The sequence below is a fragment of the Lampetra fluviatilis genome, chromosome 2, assembly GCF_964198595.1.
Source record: "Lampetra fluviatilis chromosome 2, kcLamFluv1.1, whole genome shotgun sequence".
NCBI classification, from domain to species: domain Eukaryota; kingdom Metazoa; phylum Chordata; class Hyperoartia; order Petromyzontiformes; family Petromyzontidae; genus Lampetra; species Lampetra fluviatilis.
In genome coordinates, this window is record NC_136276.1 from 8,794,771 (window position 1) to 8,811,651 (window position 16,881).

Genomic DNA, 16,881 nt, shown 5'->3' on the forward strand with positions numbered 1-16,881 from the left:
CTTCCCCTGCTCTCCCCGTAGCCACCACCACCACCACCCTCCCCCTGCCCCCCCCCGCCCCCCCTCACGGTGTTGCGCTGGAGCTCTGCGTGGAGCGTCTGGCTCTCGCGGCCGCGCTGATCCAGCTCGGCGCTCTTTGCGTCGTACGCGGCCGCGAGCTCGTCCATGGAGCGCAGCACTTCGGCCATCTCGTCCCGCGACTCGCGCCCGTCCGCCTGCAGCCGCGACAACTCGGCCTGCTGCCGCTCCGCTTCGCGGCGCGAGCACGCCAGCAGCTGGGGGGGGGGAGGGGGGGTAGCGAGGAATAAAAATCACGCGGATGCATGGATTCTGAAACACTTTTCAACTTGCGCTTGTCCTAATTACAGCGCCCGGAGGATCCAGCTGATCATCTTAGTTATGGTGGGGCTCAACGGTGGTGATGTATGGATGAGCAGAGTGACCTTGGGAGGGCCAAAGGGACAATTGGTGGTGGAGAGCACCCCCCGGCCACCGGCCCTGACTGGCGATGATAACGATAATAGCGACGTGCGCTTCTAGCCGCATTACGAGAAGACGTAACGCGGCGCATGACGTGCGTGTGTGTGTGTCTATGTCGAGGTGTGTGTGTGTGCGTTTATCCATGTAGAGTTGTGTGACATTCGCCAGATGATGTCACGTAGAACTACTTCTCGAGGCGCCATCAGGACAGAAGAGCAAGCGAACAAAGCCTGAGCCGCTCTGGTGAAAAGGCCAAAGCGGAATTATTTTAGCGCTTGTTTTCAAATCCAAGTTTTGGGTTACCCTTAGATCAATGTGCTCGGTTTAATGCAGGATAAGTCCCTAAAAGCAACACAACTCAACGCAAAACTTCCGTTCGTATTGAATAATCTTCATGCGAGCTATCATGCCCCCTCGTTGCAAACAGACATATGGACAGAGTTAACGCATTTACACTTTCACCCTTGGTTGTAAAGGATTAAAAACATTAAAATATCTCGAGATTAGCAACGAGTAAATGAGGCCCTCACCTCGTCCTGATCCAGCATCTGCTTGTTGAGGCGCTCCACCAGCTGGGCCTGTTGATTGTACTCCTCCTCCTGTGCCACACACGCACGTGCGCACCCACCAGCCACCTCGTCACCCTCATCAACGTTCTCACCTTCAGCATCGCCACACCCGTCAATCAGGCTCGTGTGTGTGCATGGTGTGGTAGACCCGTATGTGGCGTGGTGGATGTGTTGACCTGTGGTGGATATGGTGCATGGAGTGGATGTGCGGTGAAAGTTTTGGACATGCCGTAAAAATCATAGACACGCGGCGGACGTTATGGACATGAGGTGGGCATCTGTATGACCCGGTGGACGCGTGGTGGATGCGTAGTGAGCGACCTTATTGTCGAGGTTCTGGTAGAGCTTGCGGATCTGCTCCTCGTACGCCTGCCTCAAGGCCTCGGTCAGACCGCTGTCACCGGGGGTCACGACCCCGGATTCGGAGGTTGAGGTGCCCAGGCCCCCCGCCTCACCCCTCACGTGACACCAGTCGCACTCCGCCACCTTCTCACCTGCACGGCACACCCACCGGCGCTCTCACCGACGCCACTCGCATCGCTCCCGAAACATGTGAAGGCGTGAAGGTCAAGGGGCAGCCGTCGCAATTAATCGCTCGTGCTGCAGACGGAAGAAGGGCCGCCGCTAGACCGCGAGCTCACGTGAGCCCACCCCCTCGGGGCTTCTCTGCCACCATGGCGGGAAGATCAAATAACCGGGGTGACCCATTTTGTTCCTTAATACTGCTGGGTGGACAGAGGCGTTGATTGCGAAACTTGCGCCATTATTTAAACTGCATCCCCAGGAGATGGAATCGAACTGGCGACCTCTGGATTGCAGGTCCAGGGTGCGAACCATTACACCACTGTGGCAACATCTATACTTAATAGACTAGACTAAGTAGTTCAGTGGCTTGGTGCGTGGGGGGAGATTTTGATTCATAATGTCAGAGACAATGAGCTCACACCGCTGAGATCCTGGGTTCAAATTTGTGTTGCAGCCACTTGAGATCAAACTGGATTATCAAGTGCACTGAGATGATGGTCTTAGCCCACCTATAAATAACCATTAGTGCGTTTCATGGATAACTGCTACTATTATCTTTGCACGTATGTGCACAGACCTTTAGCAAAGCCACTGCTGGATGAGCCCCCCCCCCCCCCATATGTGCATCATGCCCAAAACAACTATAGGGGTGGTTTGAGCAGAATTGAATGTGTACAGACTTGGACATATGAACATTGAATTTCCATCTGACCTGCCCTCCACCGTTCCAGCTCAGCCTCGGCCCTCTGCAGGTGAGCCCACAGAGACTTCCTCCGCCGCCGCTCCTTCTCAAAGCGCTTCCGCCACTCCTCGCCGGTCAGCTCCACGTTCACGCACGCCGTGTTCTTGATTGTCTTAGCCCTGGGTGGCGGGAGGAGGGGGAGAGGGGATGGGGGGCATTGGTAAAGGAGAAGCAAATAGAGTGGGGGAGCAGAGGTGGGTCAGGAGGTGCGGGGAGCAAGGGATGAGGAAGCATGCGATGCTTTTTTACTCTTAGTTCTTTCGGTAAAGTCACGTAGGTAAAACAATGAAATTAAAATTAATAAAAATAAAACAATAAAATCACGACGTTTCGGAGGCAACACAAGCTTCCGTCTTCGGGTGAAACTGATATTTCGCTGTGACAGTTTCACCCGAAGACGGAAGCTTGTGTTGCCTCTGAAACGTCGTGATTTTATTGTTTTATTTTTATTAATTTTAATTTAATTTTTTTACCTACGTGACTTTACCGACAGAACTAAGAGTATGAATCCTTGCAGTCACGAAAGCTTCAAATCTAGAATGCGATGTTTTTATTTTACTGCTCCGTCCCAAAGAATGCCGTGGTGTAAACATCCCATGAGAAACCTGTCTGCCTGTCGATTGTCTGGAGACCCCCATCAGAGGCTGGCATTTCTGTCTGGCGACCAGTCTCTGTCTGTCGTGTACAAACCCCATCGCTACGCTCACCTCTGTCCGAAGAAGAGTGTGGACTTGGTCTCGGCTTCATTGTATGAGGAAGGCGAGCAGCAGATGACAATGATGGTCCGACAGTTACCTCCCAGCGAGTCCTTGAGTATGCGCGTCATCTTGCTGTCGCGGTACGGGATATGAGACTTCTGTTCGCGTTGGCGGGTGACAAGAGAGACACGGAAGACACAAGAGACGTGTGTGGGACACACATGAGACACACATGAGACACAGAACGTCCATTGGGGACACATGGCACAGGCAGGTCAGGAGATACACGGGGCATGTGGGGTGTTTGGGACACACAATCGACACTCAAGACACGTAAGCCATCATCTCCAAGAACAATCATCATCATCGTCACGGTCTCTTACATTCCCCTCCGCCAGTGATGAGATGACGTTGCCCAGCGCGGACAGAGAGCGGTTGATGTTCTTAGCCTCATCCAAAACCGCTCCCTCTGCCAAGGTTTTAGACACCTACACACACGCAGACACACAACAAAGACAAAGATCCCCCATATAGCCTTAATAGACTGAAGGGGCAAGTGCTGTTAGCAAGTATCTATGAAAGTCAGCAGGCACACGAGGGGGGGTAGGTGGCCAGCACCATGTCCGGCCGCCTTTATCTCCCGAGTGGTGATATTTACACACTGCACCAGGTACTCATTTGAGGCTGAGTCAACCTAAGCGAACCAGTTCAGATTATCGTCACTGGTGTTGGCCATGAGCGGTAATCGAACTCAGTTAACCGGGTTCGTAGTGAAGTGCGCTAACCGTGACACTACCGCTCCCAACCGCAGACACGTGACGCGTCGGACAGACGTATCCACACACCGCCTGTGTGCACTTACCTGCAGTTGCAGCCAGGGGTCTGTAGGGGGTGCCAGCCTGTACATGGGGATAGAGAGAGAGCCGGGGCATAGAGAGGCCGGGTTCCCCTCCCCGACCCCAGGTGAGGGGTTGGGGGGGGGGCTTTCCAGGGCTCCCTGGAAGGTTCCAGAAAGGGGGGCGGTACCGGGGGCGGAGAGTCTCCGGGATGTGTATAAAAGGCGGCTCTCAGGTCGGCTCGGGGCAGTGCTACGAAGAAGAAGACTGAAGACCAGAGAGGCAAGGACCCTGGGATTTCGGGACCCGATGTCCTTGTAAGGGCCGGGGCTGAGCGTGGACCAGTGGTCAGGACCCGCACCTTGGCTGGGTCGGGTCAGTCAGCCTCCCCTAGGTCACCCTTAGCCGGAGGGCTCTAAGTAACCCCAAGTAATAGGGCACGTTAGCCCGGAGGCTGTACCTCCCTAGAGAGTGGGGTGAGGGTTGTGGTGTTATCTTGTTATAAATAAAAGTGTTGCCTCTGGAACCCACTACACATGCACACACGATAGCAGCAGTTGGTGTCACAGTTGTAGCCTTCAATTCACCGTCGTTGGAATGACTTGATTGGAACACTCCTGAGAGTAACTTTAAAATATACTTTGGAATATAAATGAGAATTCCAACTTGTCTAAACACTACCTAGGTGTGTAGCTACGTGATAAAAACCGGTTGTTTTTTGGCTGCTCTGGGTTAGAATGTAATTGAACTGACACTGAACTGAAGCCGGCAAAGGACAGACAGAGATGGGTCGAGTTCATAGGCCTCATCGTGGCCATTAAGTAGAGAAAGGGTGACTTGTCTACTAAGTAGATTTATGGATGAAAAATTGTAATCAAGTAATGTCTGTGTGGCGGATTACCCAGGACTCTCTAAATAAGATGGCTGCCCCCACATCTTGCCTCTCAAAGGCGGGAAATCCCCTACAAGCCAGGCCTAGTGTGCCTCGGCTGACGATGCTGATGATGTCACCAAGCCCCGCCCATCACCTCCCATCCAGCGACACGCATGGGAAGAGGTGAATTATTTTTTCCCATAAGTACGTGCGGCGTCATCTGAGAGGTTGATTAACCAAACCGAAAACCAGTCGGATAATGGAGCACTTGGTTCATTGAAAGCTCAAACATATTCGTCAATAAGGCTGCCGTAAAGAAGAAAAAATATACATACAATCGGCAACGTTTCAGGCAATGGCCCTTCTCCATAGCAGAAGGATTGGTTAGTCCCAGCTCTACGCTTGAGCGGACGGCAGGGAAATGAATCAGAAGCGTTAGCGTCAGGGTCGGGGCCCGGGTTGCACCTTCTCACTGCCGGCCAGGTCGACGAGGTAGAGCTTCCCGCTCAGGATGTGCATCGTCTCCACGTGCTGCTGCTTCACGTGCAGCAGCAGGATGCTGTGGCTGCGCGAGCTGTGCTCATTCATGTCTGAAACGCACCGCGTTTGCGGGGTTAACACCGGGACGCTGATGGGCAAGGAACAATCTCATCTCACCGAGAGAGATGCTTCTTCTCCATCCGAAGACATTTTCACATCCATGGACGTTTCCGACAGACAATCCAGACCCCTTTAATTCCTGCCAGTCCACGCGCCCGTTTCCTTAGGTCAGGGGTCGGCAACCTACGGCTCCGGAGCCGCATGCGGCTCTTTACGGGCTGCTTCTTGACGATATGTACGTATGTACTCAGATGCATTGCGGCTCTTGAAATACTGAATTTTGTACCGAATTGGAAAGAAATGGCTCTTCTTGTTATTTTGGTTGCCGACCCCTGCCTTAGGTTAACTGCCCAAGGAGGCCTTGATGGTGAACGTGTTTACCAATTATCGGGCATGCGCATCGTCTTCTTGGTTCTTTCGGTAAAGTCACGTAGAATGGAAATAATAAAATAATAAAAATAAAACAGAAGACTTTACCGAAAGAACCAAGAAGATGAATCCCTGCAGTCACGAAAACTTTAAATCGAAATTTCATGCGCATCGTTTAACGACTTTATTTGTTTAGATAGCCCCGGGTAAACGTGTAGCGGCGGACCGGAGGGAAGATTGTGGGGAGGATTTGCGGGGAGCAAGGAAACCCGCGCTGTGATGGGGGGGTCCATGTAGGAATCAGTCGAGGGCGCCGGGCCGCCGTGAGCTCCCGAGTGCGACACTCACTCGTCACGGCCACGTGGCGGTTAGCTTTGCCCTTGTGAATGATTTCCAGAACCTCCTCTGGGCTCGAAACAAACAGCTCCGTGCAGCCCTGTGTGGGTCGTCATCAGCATCATTATTATTATAATCATCATCATCATCGTTTACAACAAAAATCGTCATACTTCATTTATCAGCATTATTATCGCCGTCATCCTCGTTTTTTACAACAGCAACAACAATCATTTTCTTTCATAGCAGCAATACATTTTCACAATCATCATTTACCACAACAATCATCATCTACAGCAACGAAAATGCCAATAATCGCGGTCAAGATTATCTACAACAATAATAATTTTCGTCATCATCATCACCAGCAAAGTTTGCCATCCTCTACAAACATAACAGCAGTCACCACTGTCACAACAAATTCCGCCATCACCGTAAACCGTCTGTGAACGGAGATTTGTCGCGGTGCTTTTTGAGTCCTCAATTGAGGAATTGGCCAAGCAATTGCCAAGAGGCAGGACCCGTCTGATGAATTTGTATCGTCAGTGATGAGCGACTATGCGATATTCAGCTCTAAGGGGTGAAGCCAATCAATTGCTTTGCCTGAGCATTGGCGAGCTGGTGAATTTTGGGTGGAGGCTAACGCGACCTTCCCACGGCCCACTCCTGTTGCGCGGACAACCACAACGAACGTCATCGAACGGCGACCGAACGTCGATCAACGAGCTCCCGGACACGAGTGGTGAGACTCCCATCCACCCACCTTGACATACGGCGCCCCATGCTTGTCTTCGTGCACAGACAGGTTCCCCTTGGTCACTGCAACGAGTCACGCGACGGGAGACGGGTGAGCGAGTTACGTGGCTAAGCGAGAGGTGAGCAAGGCTTGCGATGCAGGACCCTCCTGAAAACATGTCTTGAGACTCAGGCTTTCCCACGTAAAACGACTGTCAATATTATTATTACTTATACTCGTAGGGTGCCCGTTGCTCTGAAATGGAAAATAATAAACAGCTGTCAGCTTCATGCTCTTCTCAGAACCCTGTGCTCAGTGAACTAAATGTGTTTTTTTGCATAATAGAATGCCAAGATAGAAAGTATCGTTGAGAGTTTTTTTTTTATATTGTCTGGGATTTAAAAGCATATTCTGGCAAAAAATTACATTAATAGGAGCACAAATTGAAATGCTAGATAGGTTTTTAAATATATCGTGTCAGTCTTACGGATGTGCTACTCCGACCTCTTCGGTGTCACGATCTATGATGGCTTCTGAACTTCTTTTGCCATTTCAATTCAATTCAACGTTGTTCTACGGGGAATCGCGTTTAGCTGGTTGCCCAGATAGTGTTGGGGTCAACAGTCCGCAGCCACCAACAACAGAGTTATTGTTGGGGGTGCACAGGAGGCCAGCCAGCAGCCAGCCAGGAAACTCGAGGCATAGATTATTTTAAATCGCAGCATGATTGCAAATGGGTCCACAAGCGTGACAGCCTCTCGAGACACTAGACTCGTGCATTTTAAATCAATTGACCAGCGATTGAAAATGTACATTTATGAATCAGCTGACCGTCAATAAGATCTCGGACTTTCTCCATGTAGATTTCAAAGTACGACACCTGTGAGAATAAAACAACGTGGCACGCATGAAGCAAACCAACCATTGTCAGCAGCATCAGTAGCAGCAGCCGCAGCATCAATCATAAATCTGGGACATGAATGGGTATGCACATTGCAAATATCCACGTTGTGTGGCTCCTTCGCAGAGGTGTAACATCGATAAAACATTTTTGTTTGCTACTTTTTGCCGATTAAGTGAATTACATTGTCAACGCGGGAATCTGGTGTTTGCGCGTGTCTGCACATTACGCACAACACCCACAAATACACAGAAGGAGCACAACACGAACACACACGCGCACGGGACACACACGTTCACACGGCACGTGTGCACACTTGATGTCGGCGTTGATGTTGCCCGCTGGTGGCGATGTTAACGCTGGTGTGGATGCCGGTGGCGATGTCGATGCCGGTGTTAATGACGACGGTGATGAGGGTGATGAGGGTGGAGGTGAGTGTGCTCACCTTGAGATGGAACTCCAGGTTGTGGTCCATGGCGTCGATGTGTGAGAAAACATCGTCCACGATGCGGGGAATGATTCCGGCCTCAGTCGCCTCTTCCTCCTCTTGTTGTTGCTGTTGTTGTTGTTGCTGCTGCTGTTGTTGTTGTTGCTGTTGTTGTTGCTGCTGCTGCTGCGCGCCCTGTTGTTGGGCGAGGGGTTGCCACGGATCGCACCGAGTTACATATTGAGCTCCACTGAGTCGCACCGACGAGTTGCATATTGATGTACACTGAGTCGCACCGAGGAGTTGCGCTGCAGCGCGCGCACAGATGACTGAGTTGCAACGAGTCGGATTTAGTTGCACTTAATCGCACCGAAGTTGCATCGAGTCGCTGAAGATGACACCCGAGTCGAACCCGAGTTGCACTGAATCGCACATGGGGCGAGCGTGAGCGACTGTTGTGAAGTCTAACGACGGTGCTCTAAGAAGGGCCAGAGAACTCTGTAATTGTGCATACTGTTTCATCGCTTTATTTTGGTGATTTCGAAAAGTTTACTGGTTTGGCCATGTTTGTGTGTTGTAGTACGGAGTAAGACTGATGACCTTAATCTAAGTTGTCTTGTGGTTGTTGTTGTTGTTTGACTTGCATCCCACTGGGATTTTTGCACACAGTGTTGGTGTACGGTGCTTTTTCTGCAATATTTTGCTGTCTTTTCTTGGATTTTCTGTTTGCACTTAGTCACATATTCACTTTAAGATGTTTTCTTGTTCATGTTTTAGTTTTTTGTTTGTTGCAGTTGCACCCGATTCTAGAGCCGAATAGCTCACAGGGCTATACCTAATACATGAACTTGAACATACAGCAGCCGCATCCCTGCTTACACCGGGGACATCCAAAACGGACAACTTTCGAGTTTGGATTCCCAGCAATTGCACGGTAAACACTGACACATACACGGTCCCCGTCATCGGCGAACCAAGTAATTCGCCTTCCGTGGAGTGTGATGCGAAAACGCCGATGGATAGCAAAGTCTCGCTTACCGGTTCCATGTGAGTGTACAGTGTACGGTGTGTGTGGTGGCTATGATGTTCGGTATAAGGGCGCAAAATAGGAGTAGGGGTGGTGGATCACGTAGAGATGGGTCACGCCGAAGTTATGAATCATTTGACATGTTCATTCGGGCTGTAACGATTCACTGTCCCAGGCAATTCGATTAATTGTCGCGATTTAGGGTGACGATTCAATCCAAGAATATGGTCGCATTTTGTCTAATTTTTACCGTCCTATTTGTATTCTTTCTCACATTTGTCTGTCTCGTTTGCCCGAGTTTATCGGCCCCCACTAACCTAAGCATAGCAATGACAGATACATTTCCATTTACTTTGGATTCGATGCCTTTTTTTAGAGAAGAGTGGAGGCCAAACATCGACACGGCATTAGTCCACGGACGGTTTACATTCAGGGCTAAATTTAAAGCGCGCAGACCACTCGCTATGGTGTGTGGTCACAAGTCACTTTACACCTATTGAAGTCTTCCAGTGAGAATGTTAACGTTGGTTACACCCCAACTCCTGCCCAGAGCAGGTTCAAGCGAATGTTTGAACAGTTTTTTTTTTATTTTTCGATTTAAAGCTTTCGTGACTGCAGGGATTCATCTTCTTGGTTCTTTCGGTAAAGTCACGTAGAAGGGAAGTAATAAAATAATAAAAATAAAACATAATAAAACAATTCTCACGACGTTTCGGCCACAACGCAAGCAGCCGTCCTCCTTTTTTAATGGAAGCCACCTTCATTTTCGGGTTGGGCCAAATTCCAAACTTTTAAATCACCAATGGAGAAAGCCCGAGTCTCAAGTCCCCTTCTTCAGGAGGGTCCTGCTACGTTCGCATTTCAAGCGGGTGTGCCCGTCCCGGGTACACCACGTCCAGTATACAACCTGCTACATTTCGATTTAAAGATTTCGTGACTGCAGGGATTCATCTTCTTGGTTCTTTCGGTAAAGTCACGCTGTCTCCCCGACAGACCTGGTCTTCACCTGAGGACGGCTGCTTGCGTTGTGGCCGAAACATCGTGAGAATTATTTTATTATGTTTTATTTTTATTATTTTATTACTTCCCTTCTACGTGTCTTTACCGAAAAAACCAAGAAGGTGAACCTGCTACATTTGAATGTAGCAGGATCCTCAAAAGCTGGATCAACGTTGGCCAACGTTCGTCCAACGTGTTCCAAACACATCCCAACGTTGGCCCAACATTGCACAGCATCACCGAGTACTAGCCAAGCCTTTAAAAAAACAAGCCCTTTTTGGCTTTCAACAAGCCGCGAGATCGGTGACCGTGGTCGGGACGCCAGCACGCACCTACCTCCATTGTGTGGGTTTTTCCCGATGATGTCTGTCCGTACGCGAAGATTGTCCCATTGTAGCCCTGCAGCACGTCTTTGTGTATCACACACGGAGTGCACACACACACACGGAGTGCACACACACACGTATACACAGAGTACATAAGAATAATAATAATAATTTAAATATGTAATGCCCCACACAGTATTCGCAGACAAGCTCGGTGGTGAGCCGGCGGTGGGGAATTGCATCTCTTACTTTAAAGGACGCCAATTTCTTCGCACAGGACAGGTGAGAATGGGGTAAGGGTGAGTGAGGGCAGGTGAGTGAAGGTTAGGGCAGGAGAGGACAAGCTAGGGCAGGTGAGGGCAGGTGAGAACAAGTGAGGGGAGGTGAGGTCAGGTGACGGGAGCGGAGGTCAGGTGAGGACAAGCGAGGGCAGGTGAGGGTAGGTGAGGACCTGGTGAGGGGAGGTCAGGGCAGGTGTGGGTAGACGAGCACAGGTGAGGACTGGGGAGGTGAGGACAGGTAAGCAATGGGGAGGGTGGTTGAGGAGAAGTAAGGATAGCTGAGGACCGCGGTGAGTGAGTGCAGGTGAGGGCGCCTCACCTTTCACGATCTGCCGTGCGCACTCTGCGTACACCTGCGCCTGTCCCGCCTCGGGGGGAAACACGCGGTCGAACGCGAAGGCCTTGCCCTGCGCACAGCCCACACGCGTGTCACACGCGACACGTGCTCTGGGGGCACATGGCCACCGTGATGATGAGGGACGGTGAAGATGAGGAGCGGTAGTCCGGCAAGCCGAGTTCGATTCCCGCTCACGGCCAACAGCAGTGACGATTATCTGAACTGGTCCAAGCAAGGGCTTCCCCCGATGTCGACTCAGTCTCAAATGAGTACCTGGTGCGGTGTGTTAAATCATCGCCACTTGGGGAGGCAAAGGCGGCCGGGCGTGGTGCTGGCCACCGACCCCCTTGTGTGCTGTGCCGGCCTTCACAGGTGCTCGCTAACAGCACTTGCCCCAACAGTCTGTTAAGCCTATACGGGGGATCTCTGTCTTTGATGATGATGAGGATGGTGACGGTTGATATTTTTTTGTTGCTGATGATTAGTATGATGATTGCCGTTGCTAACGATGATTGTTCACTCTCTCGAGCTCCCTGTATTCGAAGCCGTTCCGTCAGCAGTGTCTTGAGCGAGCCATAGCCGGGCTGCACTTTCATCTTTAATCGCCACCGTCCACATCGTAGTGAGAGAGTCGGTGCCTGAGTTTGTCCGAGTCAGAGTGACTGGACGTGACTCTACAGAGTCTAAATTTAGCGCGCGTGTCAAGTTTGACTGTCACGCCTACACCACGGACCCGAGTCACTCTGCAACAACAAAATCCGTGGCCAACGAAATAATGAAATAATGACCTGCTCGTTGTTCAAGAAGGTCCCCTGCATTGGGAATGCTGCTGCGGCGTAATAATAAGCACAATGGACTGTCAACAGAGAGCCTGCCGGCTAGATTCAATCTCGTGGCGTAACAGTTGAAATAATGGACACGTTTGTGTTTTTGCTATAGCCGCCTCTGTCCGCCCAGCAGTGCGAACGGGTACGGCGCTGATCGTTGGTCGACCGGCGTTTGCCGGTCGTGGCTTGTTGCTGGGGTGAAGTGTGGCTACTCCCACCTCTTCCCAGACACGTGGCCAGCGAGGATGAGTAGGCCAATATACCTACTAGATGGGGCTGTCTTCCAGCAGCAGTGGCGGGGGGGAAAGTGAATGCAGGGCTGCACCTTTATCTTTACAATTAGCACGGTGCGAAAAAAGTGTAACATACGGTACATGCATTGACTACATTCGGATTAATGGGCAATTCGTATTATTTTCAAATGAAGATTGGACCGAAACGCACACGAACGGACACAGCTCTCGGCCGTGGAGCTGCTCCACGCATTTCGGCTGTGCCTTGCGGGCTGTCGCTCCCAATACGCCAATGAGCAAGAGACAGCAAAAGGTACAGCAACGGTCAGGCGCGACGTTATGGCAATCAACTGACGTCGCTTCCATGGACGTGTTACAATGTATGGGGGGGGGGGCACAATGATGTCATTGGAGCGTTGTAACTGAGCGCCCAACTGTTTATACCCAGTAGACATGTCAACGTTGTATCAATGTTGACATGTGGTTGGAACCATTGAACCAACGTTGCCCCAACGTTCCACGATTACCGGGTACAGTATTCGCATTTTCCTTTACGGAGTGCGAGTTATCCCCTCGCTCACGGGGGGATATCACACAGGTGTCTGTGGATGTCTCTGCACGGACGAGTCAGGAACCTACTCTCTGCACTGACATGTGTTGGCAACTTTTCAGCCGAAGTGTTTTATGAGTCTCGTAACATGGGCGATGTTATCTATGCGTGGCCCACCAACCCACAATGACAATGATGACTTTGACCATGCAGGTGATGGCCGTGATGATAATGATGATCGTTATCATCATGATAATGACCATGGGGAAAAAAACAATGATGATGAATGGAGCAAGGCTGTAGCCATGGAGTCAACATTGGGGGGACCAAATCTTCCAGGGGGTCTGGGGGTCCCCCCCCCCAGAAAAAAAAAAATCTAAATTTGAAAACGAATTTCCAGCCATTATCCTGCCTAAAATTATTTTAAAAAATCACTGACACATAGGATGGACTTTTAATTTATTTTTTACAATAATGTCTAATAGTGCTCTGTTTGTTTCTTTTTTCCTTTTCTTGTTTCATTGTATATAATGGCAGAGATTAGGGATTAATAAAGTACAACCATAACCACAATCACATAAACAGAAATCTATGCATTGTTATATGAAGACAAGTCCAGATATTGTGGCCAAGCTTTAGCAAATTGTTGTTTTCATTTACATAGCATAGAAATGTTTGGTTTCAATATTGTTTATAGCAATATATTGGGGGGGGGGGACCTTTTGAGCATATTTGAATATTGGGGGGGATTGGGGGGATGCCCCCTCCCAATATATATTTATAATTACGGCCTTGGAATGGAGTAGTCGCGACTGATTAGCGCTGCTCGGGGCTGAACGTGGCTCTGTGTGAGTGCGGCGCAGGGAGTGACGATTGCACTTTGACCGCTGCACGCCAAGGTGTGCGAGCGAGGCGGCACGTAGCTCGTGCGCTGTGTACACAAAGATCCCCCGTATAGCCTTAACAGACTGTAGGGGCAAGTGCTGTTAGCGAGCACCTATGAAGGCCGGAACGGTACACGAGGGGGTGGGTGGCCAGCACCACGCCCGACCGCCTTTGTCTCCCCAGTGGCGATGTTTACACACCGCACCAGGTACTCATTTAAGGATGAGTCGACCTAGGGGAGGCCCAGGACCGGTTCAGATAATCGTCACTGGTGTTAGCCGTGAGCGGGAATCGAACCCAGGTCGCCAGGTTCATAGCGCAGCGCGCTAACCGCTACACTACCGTACACAAACACACACGCGACCACACACACACATCGAACTCGCGCACACATACGCACCAATAAAACACGCGCATATAAAACACACGCGTGCGACGTACATACACATACGGTGCAAACCATAAAACGCATAGCAAAAACAAACACAAATACACACATTTACAGTGGCAAAGATGCCCCGTATAGCCATCGCATACTTGTCGGGGCAAGTACTGTTAGCGAGCACCTATTAAACGCGGCACAGTACACTCGGGGTTGGGCGGCCAGAAACCACGCCCGGACGCCTTTGTCTCCCCAGTGGTGATGGTCACACATCGCACCGGGTGCTCGTTTAAGGCTGAGTCGATCTAGCCGAAGAACGGGACCGGTTCAAGATATTCGTCGTCACTGATGCTGCCTGGCCGCGAGCCGGCATCGAACTCGGGTTGCCGGGGTTCGTAGCGCACAAGACAAAGACAAAGACCCCCCGTATAGCCTTAACAGACTGTAGGAGCAAGTGCTGTTAGCGAGCACCTATGAAGGCCGGAACGGTACACGAGGGGGTGGGTGGCCAGCACCACGCTCGTTCGCTTTTGTCTCCCCAGTGGCGATGTTTACACACCGCACCAGGTACTCTTTTGAGGCTGAGTCGACCCAGGGGAGGCCCAGGACCGGTTCAGATAATCGTCACCGGGTGTTGGCCGTGAGCGGGAATCGAACCCGGGTCGGCCGGGTTCGTAGCGCAGCGCGCTAACCGCTGCACCACCGCTCCCCACTACACCACGGTCACAGACACGCGCGTGTGCGCTGATGGGCAGCTTGCTGACCACTCGCTTGTACCCTCGCCCACGGAGTTAAACTAGTGTGCAGCCTTCTTGGTTCTTTCGGTAAAGTCACGTAGAAGGGAAATAATAAAATAATAAAAATAAAAGTAATAAAATAATAGATTTTTATTTTTATTAATTTATTATTTCCCTGCCACGTGACTTTACCGAAAGAACCAAGAAGATGAATCCCTGCAGTCACGAAAGCTTTAAATCGAAATTTAGTGTACAGCCGTTCCACTTACACCCCCCCACCCCCCGTGCAATGAACAACGGTTCGTACGAGTTGCTCCCCGTGTGCGTCTTGCGTCTCTTCGTGTCTCGGTGAGCGCGTGCGTCATCACCACGCCCGCGTCTAAGCGGTAGCGCTAAGAACTCGGCGGCCCGAGTTTTGATTCCCTGCTCACGGTCAACCCCAGTGACGTTTAATCTGAATCGGTCCTGGGCCTCTCCTAGGTCGACTCGGCCTCAATGAGTACCTGGTGCGATTTGTAAAGATCGCTACTAGGGACTCAAAGGCGGCCGGGCGTGTAACCGGTTACCAATCGTCATCAGGTGGTTGTCCCACCTGATGTTGTGTTGCGATCGAAACGTCGTGATCTATTATTTCTCTACCTACGTGACTTTACCGAAAGAACCAAAGAGTATGGATTCAAGCACGGCCACGAAAGCTTCAAATATAATGTTTACCGGTTATCGTTTAACAACCCCAATAAGGGGATATTAGTATTGTGTGCGGGGTTGATTTCATATCACGTTGCAAATCGCAAGCAGTATCCACATTTGGGTTTGGCCCTCCCTTAAGTCGACTCAGACTAAAGAGAGTTGCCTGGCGCGGATTTGCGGTCATAAACACGACTACAGATCGGGCTTTGGCCGTGTGTGGTGCTGGCCCACTCACAATAACCTTCAGTTATTAATCGGCGCTCGCTTAACAGAACTTTCTCTCGCTACTCATAAAGCTCAAAGGTGCTCTTTGAGCTCAAAGTGAAGCTGCACATTTAACGGTATGCCGATATTCTTTATGCAAGTACGCGTTGCATACGACATTACATATGAATATAGGAAACTCAGCAATGTCGTCAATAACGCGGTAGCTCTTTCAAAAGTAAAACATACATCATATGTGACGCTGTGAGGAAAGGGCATTTTGCCCGAAGCGTTGCCTATAATAGACGTTTCCTTTGACGAATGTATTGAAGCATTTTTGCTTGTTACGCACCACTGCCAACGCAGTAGTATCACCAGATAATCTATTTGATATGGACATAGAGATATCCGCGCGTTTCCTTGTCTTAATCCTCTACGAGAAGGGGGCTGTGTACTTTTTGGGTAATTTCTTCATGTAATCTCAGGGAGGTTGGACATTTTTTATGGGGATTTTTTTCCCTCCCGAAAATTTGATGGGCGAAAAGTGGCGAAAAAACACACGGAACACTTCAATTTGTTGTCATCATAACAACACCAATGTAAGTGAATTACAGGCAACGATTTAAAAATAAAAATAATAATAATGTAGGCCGCATACAACTTGGTGCTCGAAATCCAAACGAGTAAAACAAAGGTTACGTAACAACGAGTTCGTTCAACAAAATAAAATAACTGTTGGAGAGCCACTACTGGGACACAACTGGAAACAATAGAAAGTCTTAAAAACTATTTACAAAGCGTAAACGGTTGTTACACTGAGATCGCACGCTGATTGGGTGGATGATGATACCTACAATAACTGATGATAATGATGGTGAACGAATAGGATGATGAAGATGACTTTGGAAATAGTGCTGCATCTGAAGATGATAATGATGATGATGGGTGATATTGATGATGGGTTATTATTAATAGTATTACGCTTCTCTACCCAGAAAAGCGTCACAGAGCCTCATGGCTCCTATTGGATGATGATGAGCATTGTGCCTTAACCCGTTTCACTACCAATATTTCATAATCAACAGAAATTGCATACATGTCTGTGCGCGTGTCTGTGACTACATGCTTTGTTATTCCTTATCGCGTGAATTTCGAGGGCTCTATGTTTCTAATACCAGACTCGGGCTCGGTTATAGCAATCAGCAGAGCGCAAAGTGCGCTCAACTCATTCACTGCTCATTCACTATTAATTATCCATTCATTCGATGTCACCTTCCGACTCGTTTACCATTCGTTCAGGGCTCAATCAC

General features: G+C 49.9%; 1 protein-coding gene across 1 annotated transcript in view; it reads right to left on the reverse strand.

Annotated features, from left to right (window-relative positions):
- LOC144941713 (kinesin heavy chain-like) overlaps positions 1–16,881 on the reverse strand; it is a 30,357-nt gene that overhangs the window by 9,799 nt on the left and 3,677 nt on the right. The window contains exons 3-15 of the mRNA XM_078868107.1: positions 11,046–11,133; positions 10,456–10,529; positions 8,112–8,258; positions 7,597–7,645; positions 6,793–6,848; positions 6,042–6,129; positions 5,190–5,314; positions 3,398–3,502; positions 3,024–3,172; positions 2,287–2,435; positions 1,371–1,543; positions 1,011–1,079; positions 69–275 (exon numbers count right to left, since the gene is read on the reverse strand). Of these exons, the coding sequence (XP_078724233.1) occupies positions 69–275; positions 1,011–1,079; positions 1,371–1,543; positions 2,287–2,435; positions 3,024–3,172; positions 3,398–3,502; positions 5,190–5,314; positions 6,042–6,129; positions 6,793–6,848; positions 7,597–7,645; positions 8,112–8,258; positions 10,456–10,529; positions 11,046–11,133 (1,479 nt within the window). The remainder of the gene's footprint in view (positions 1–68; positions 276–1,010; positions 1,080–1,370; positions 1,544–2,286; positions 2,436–3,023; positions 3,173–3,397; positions 3,503–5,189; positions 5,315–6,041; positions 6,130–6,792; positions 6,849–7,596; positions 7,646–8,111; positions 8,259–10,455; positions 10,530–11,045; positions 11,134–16,881) is intronic.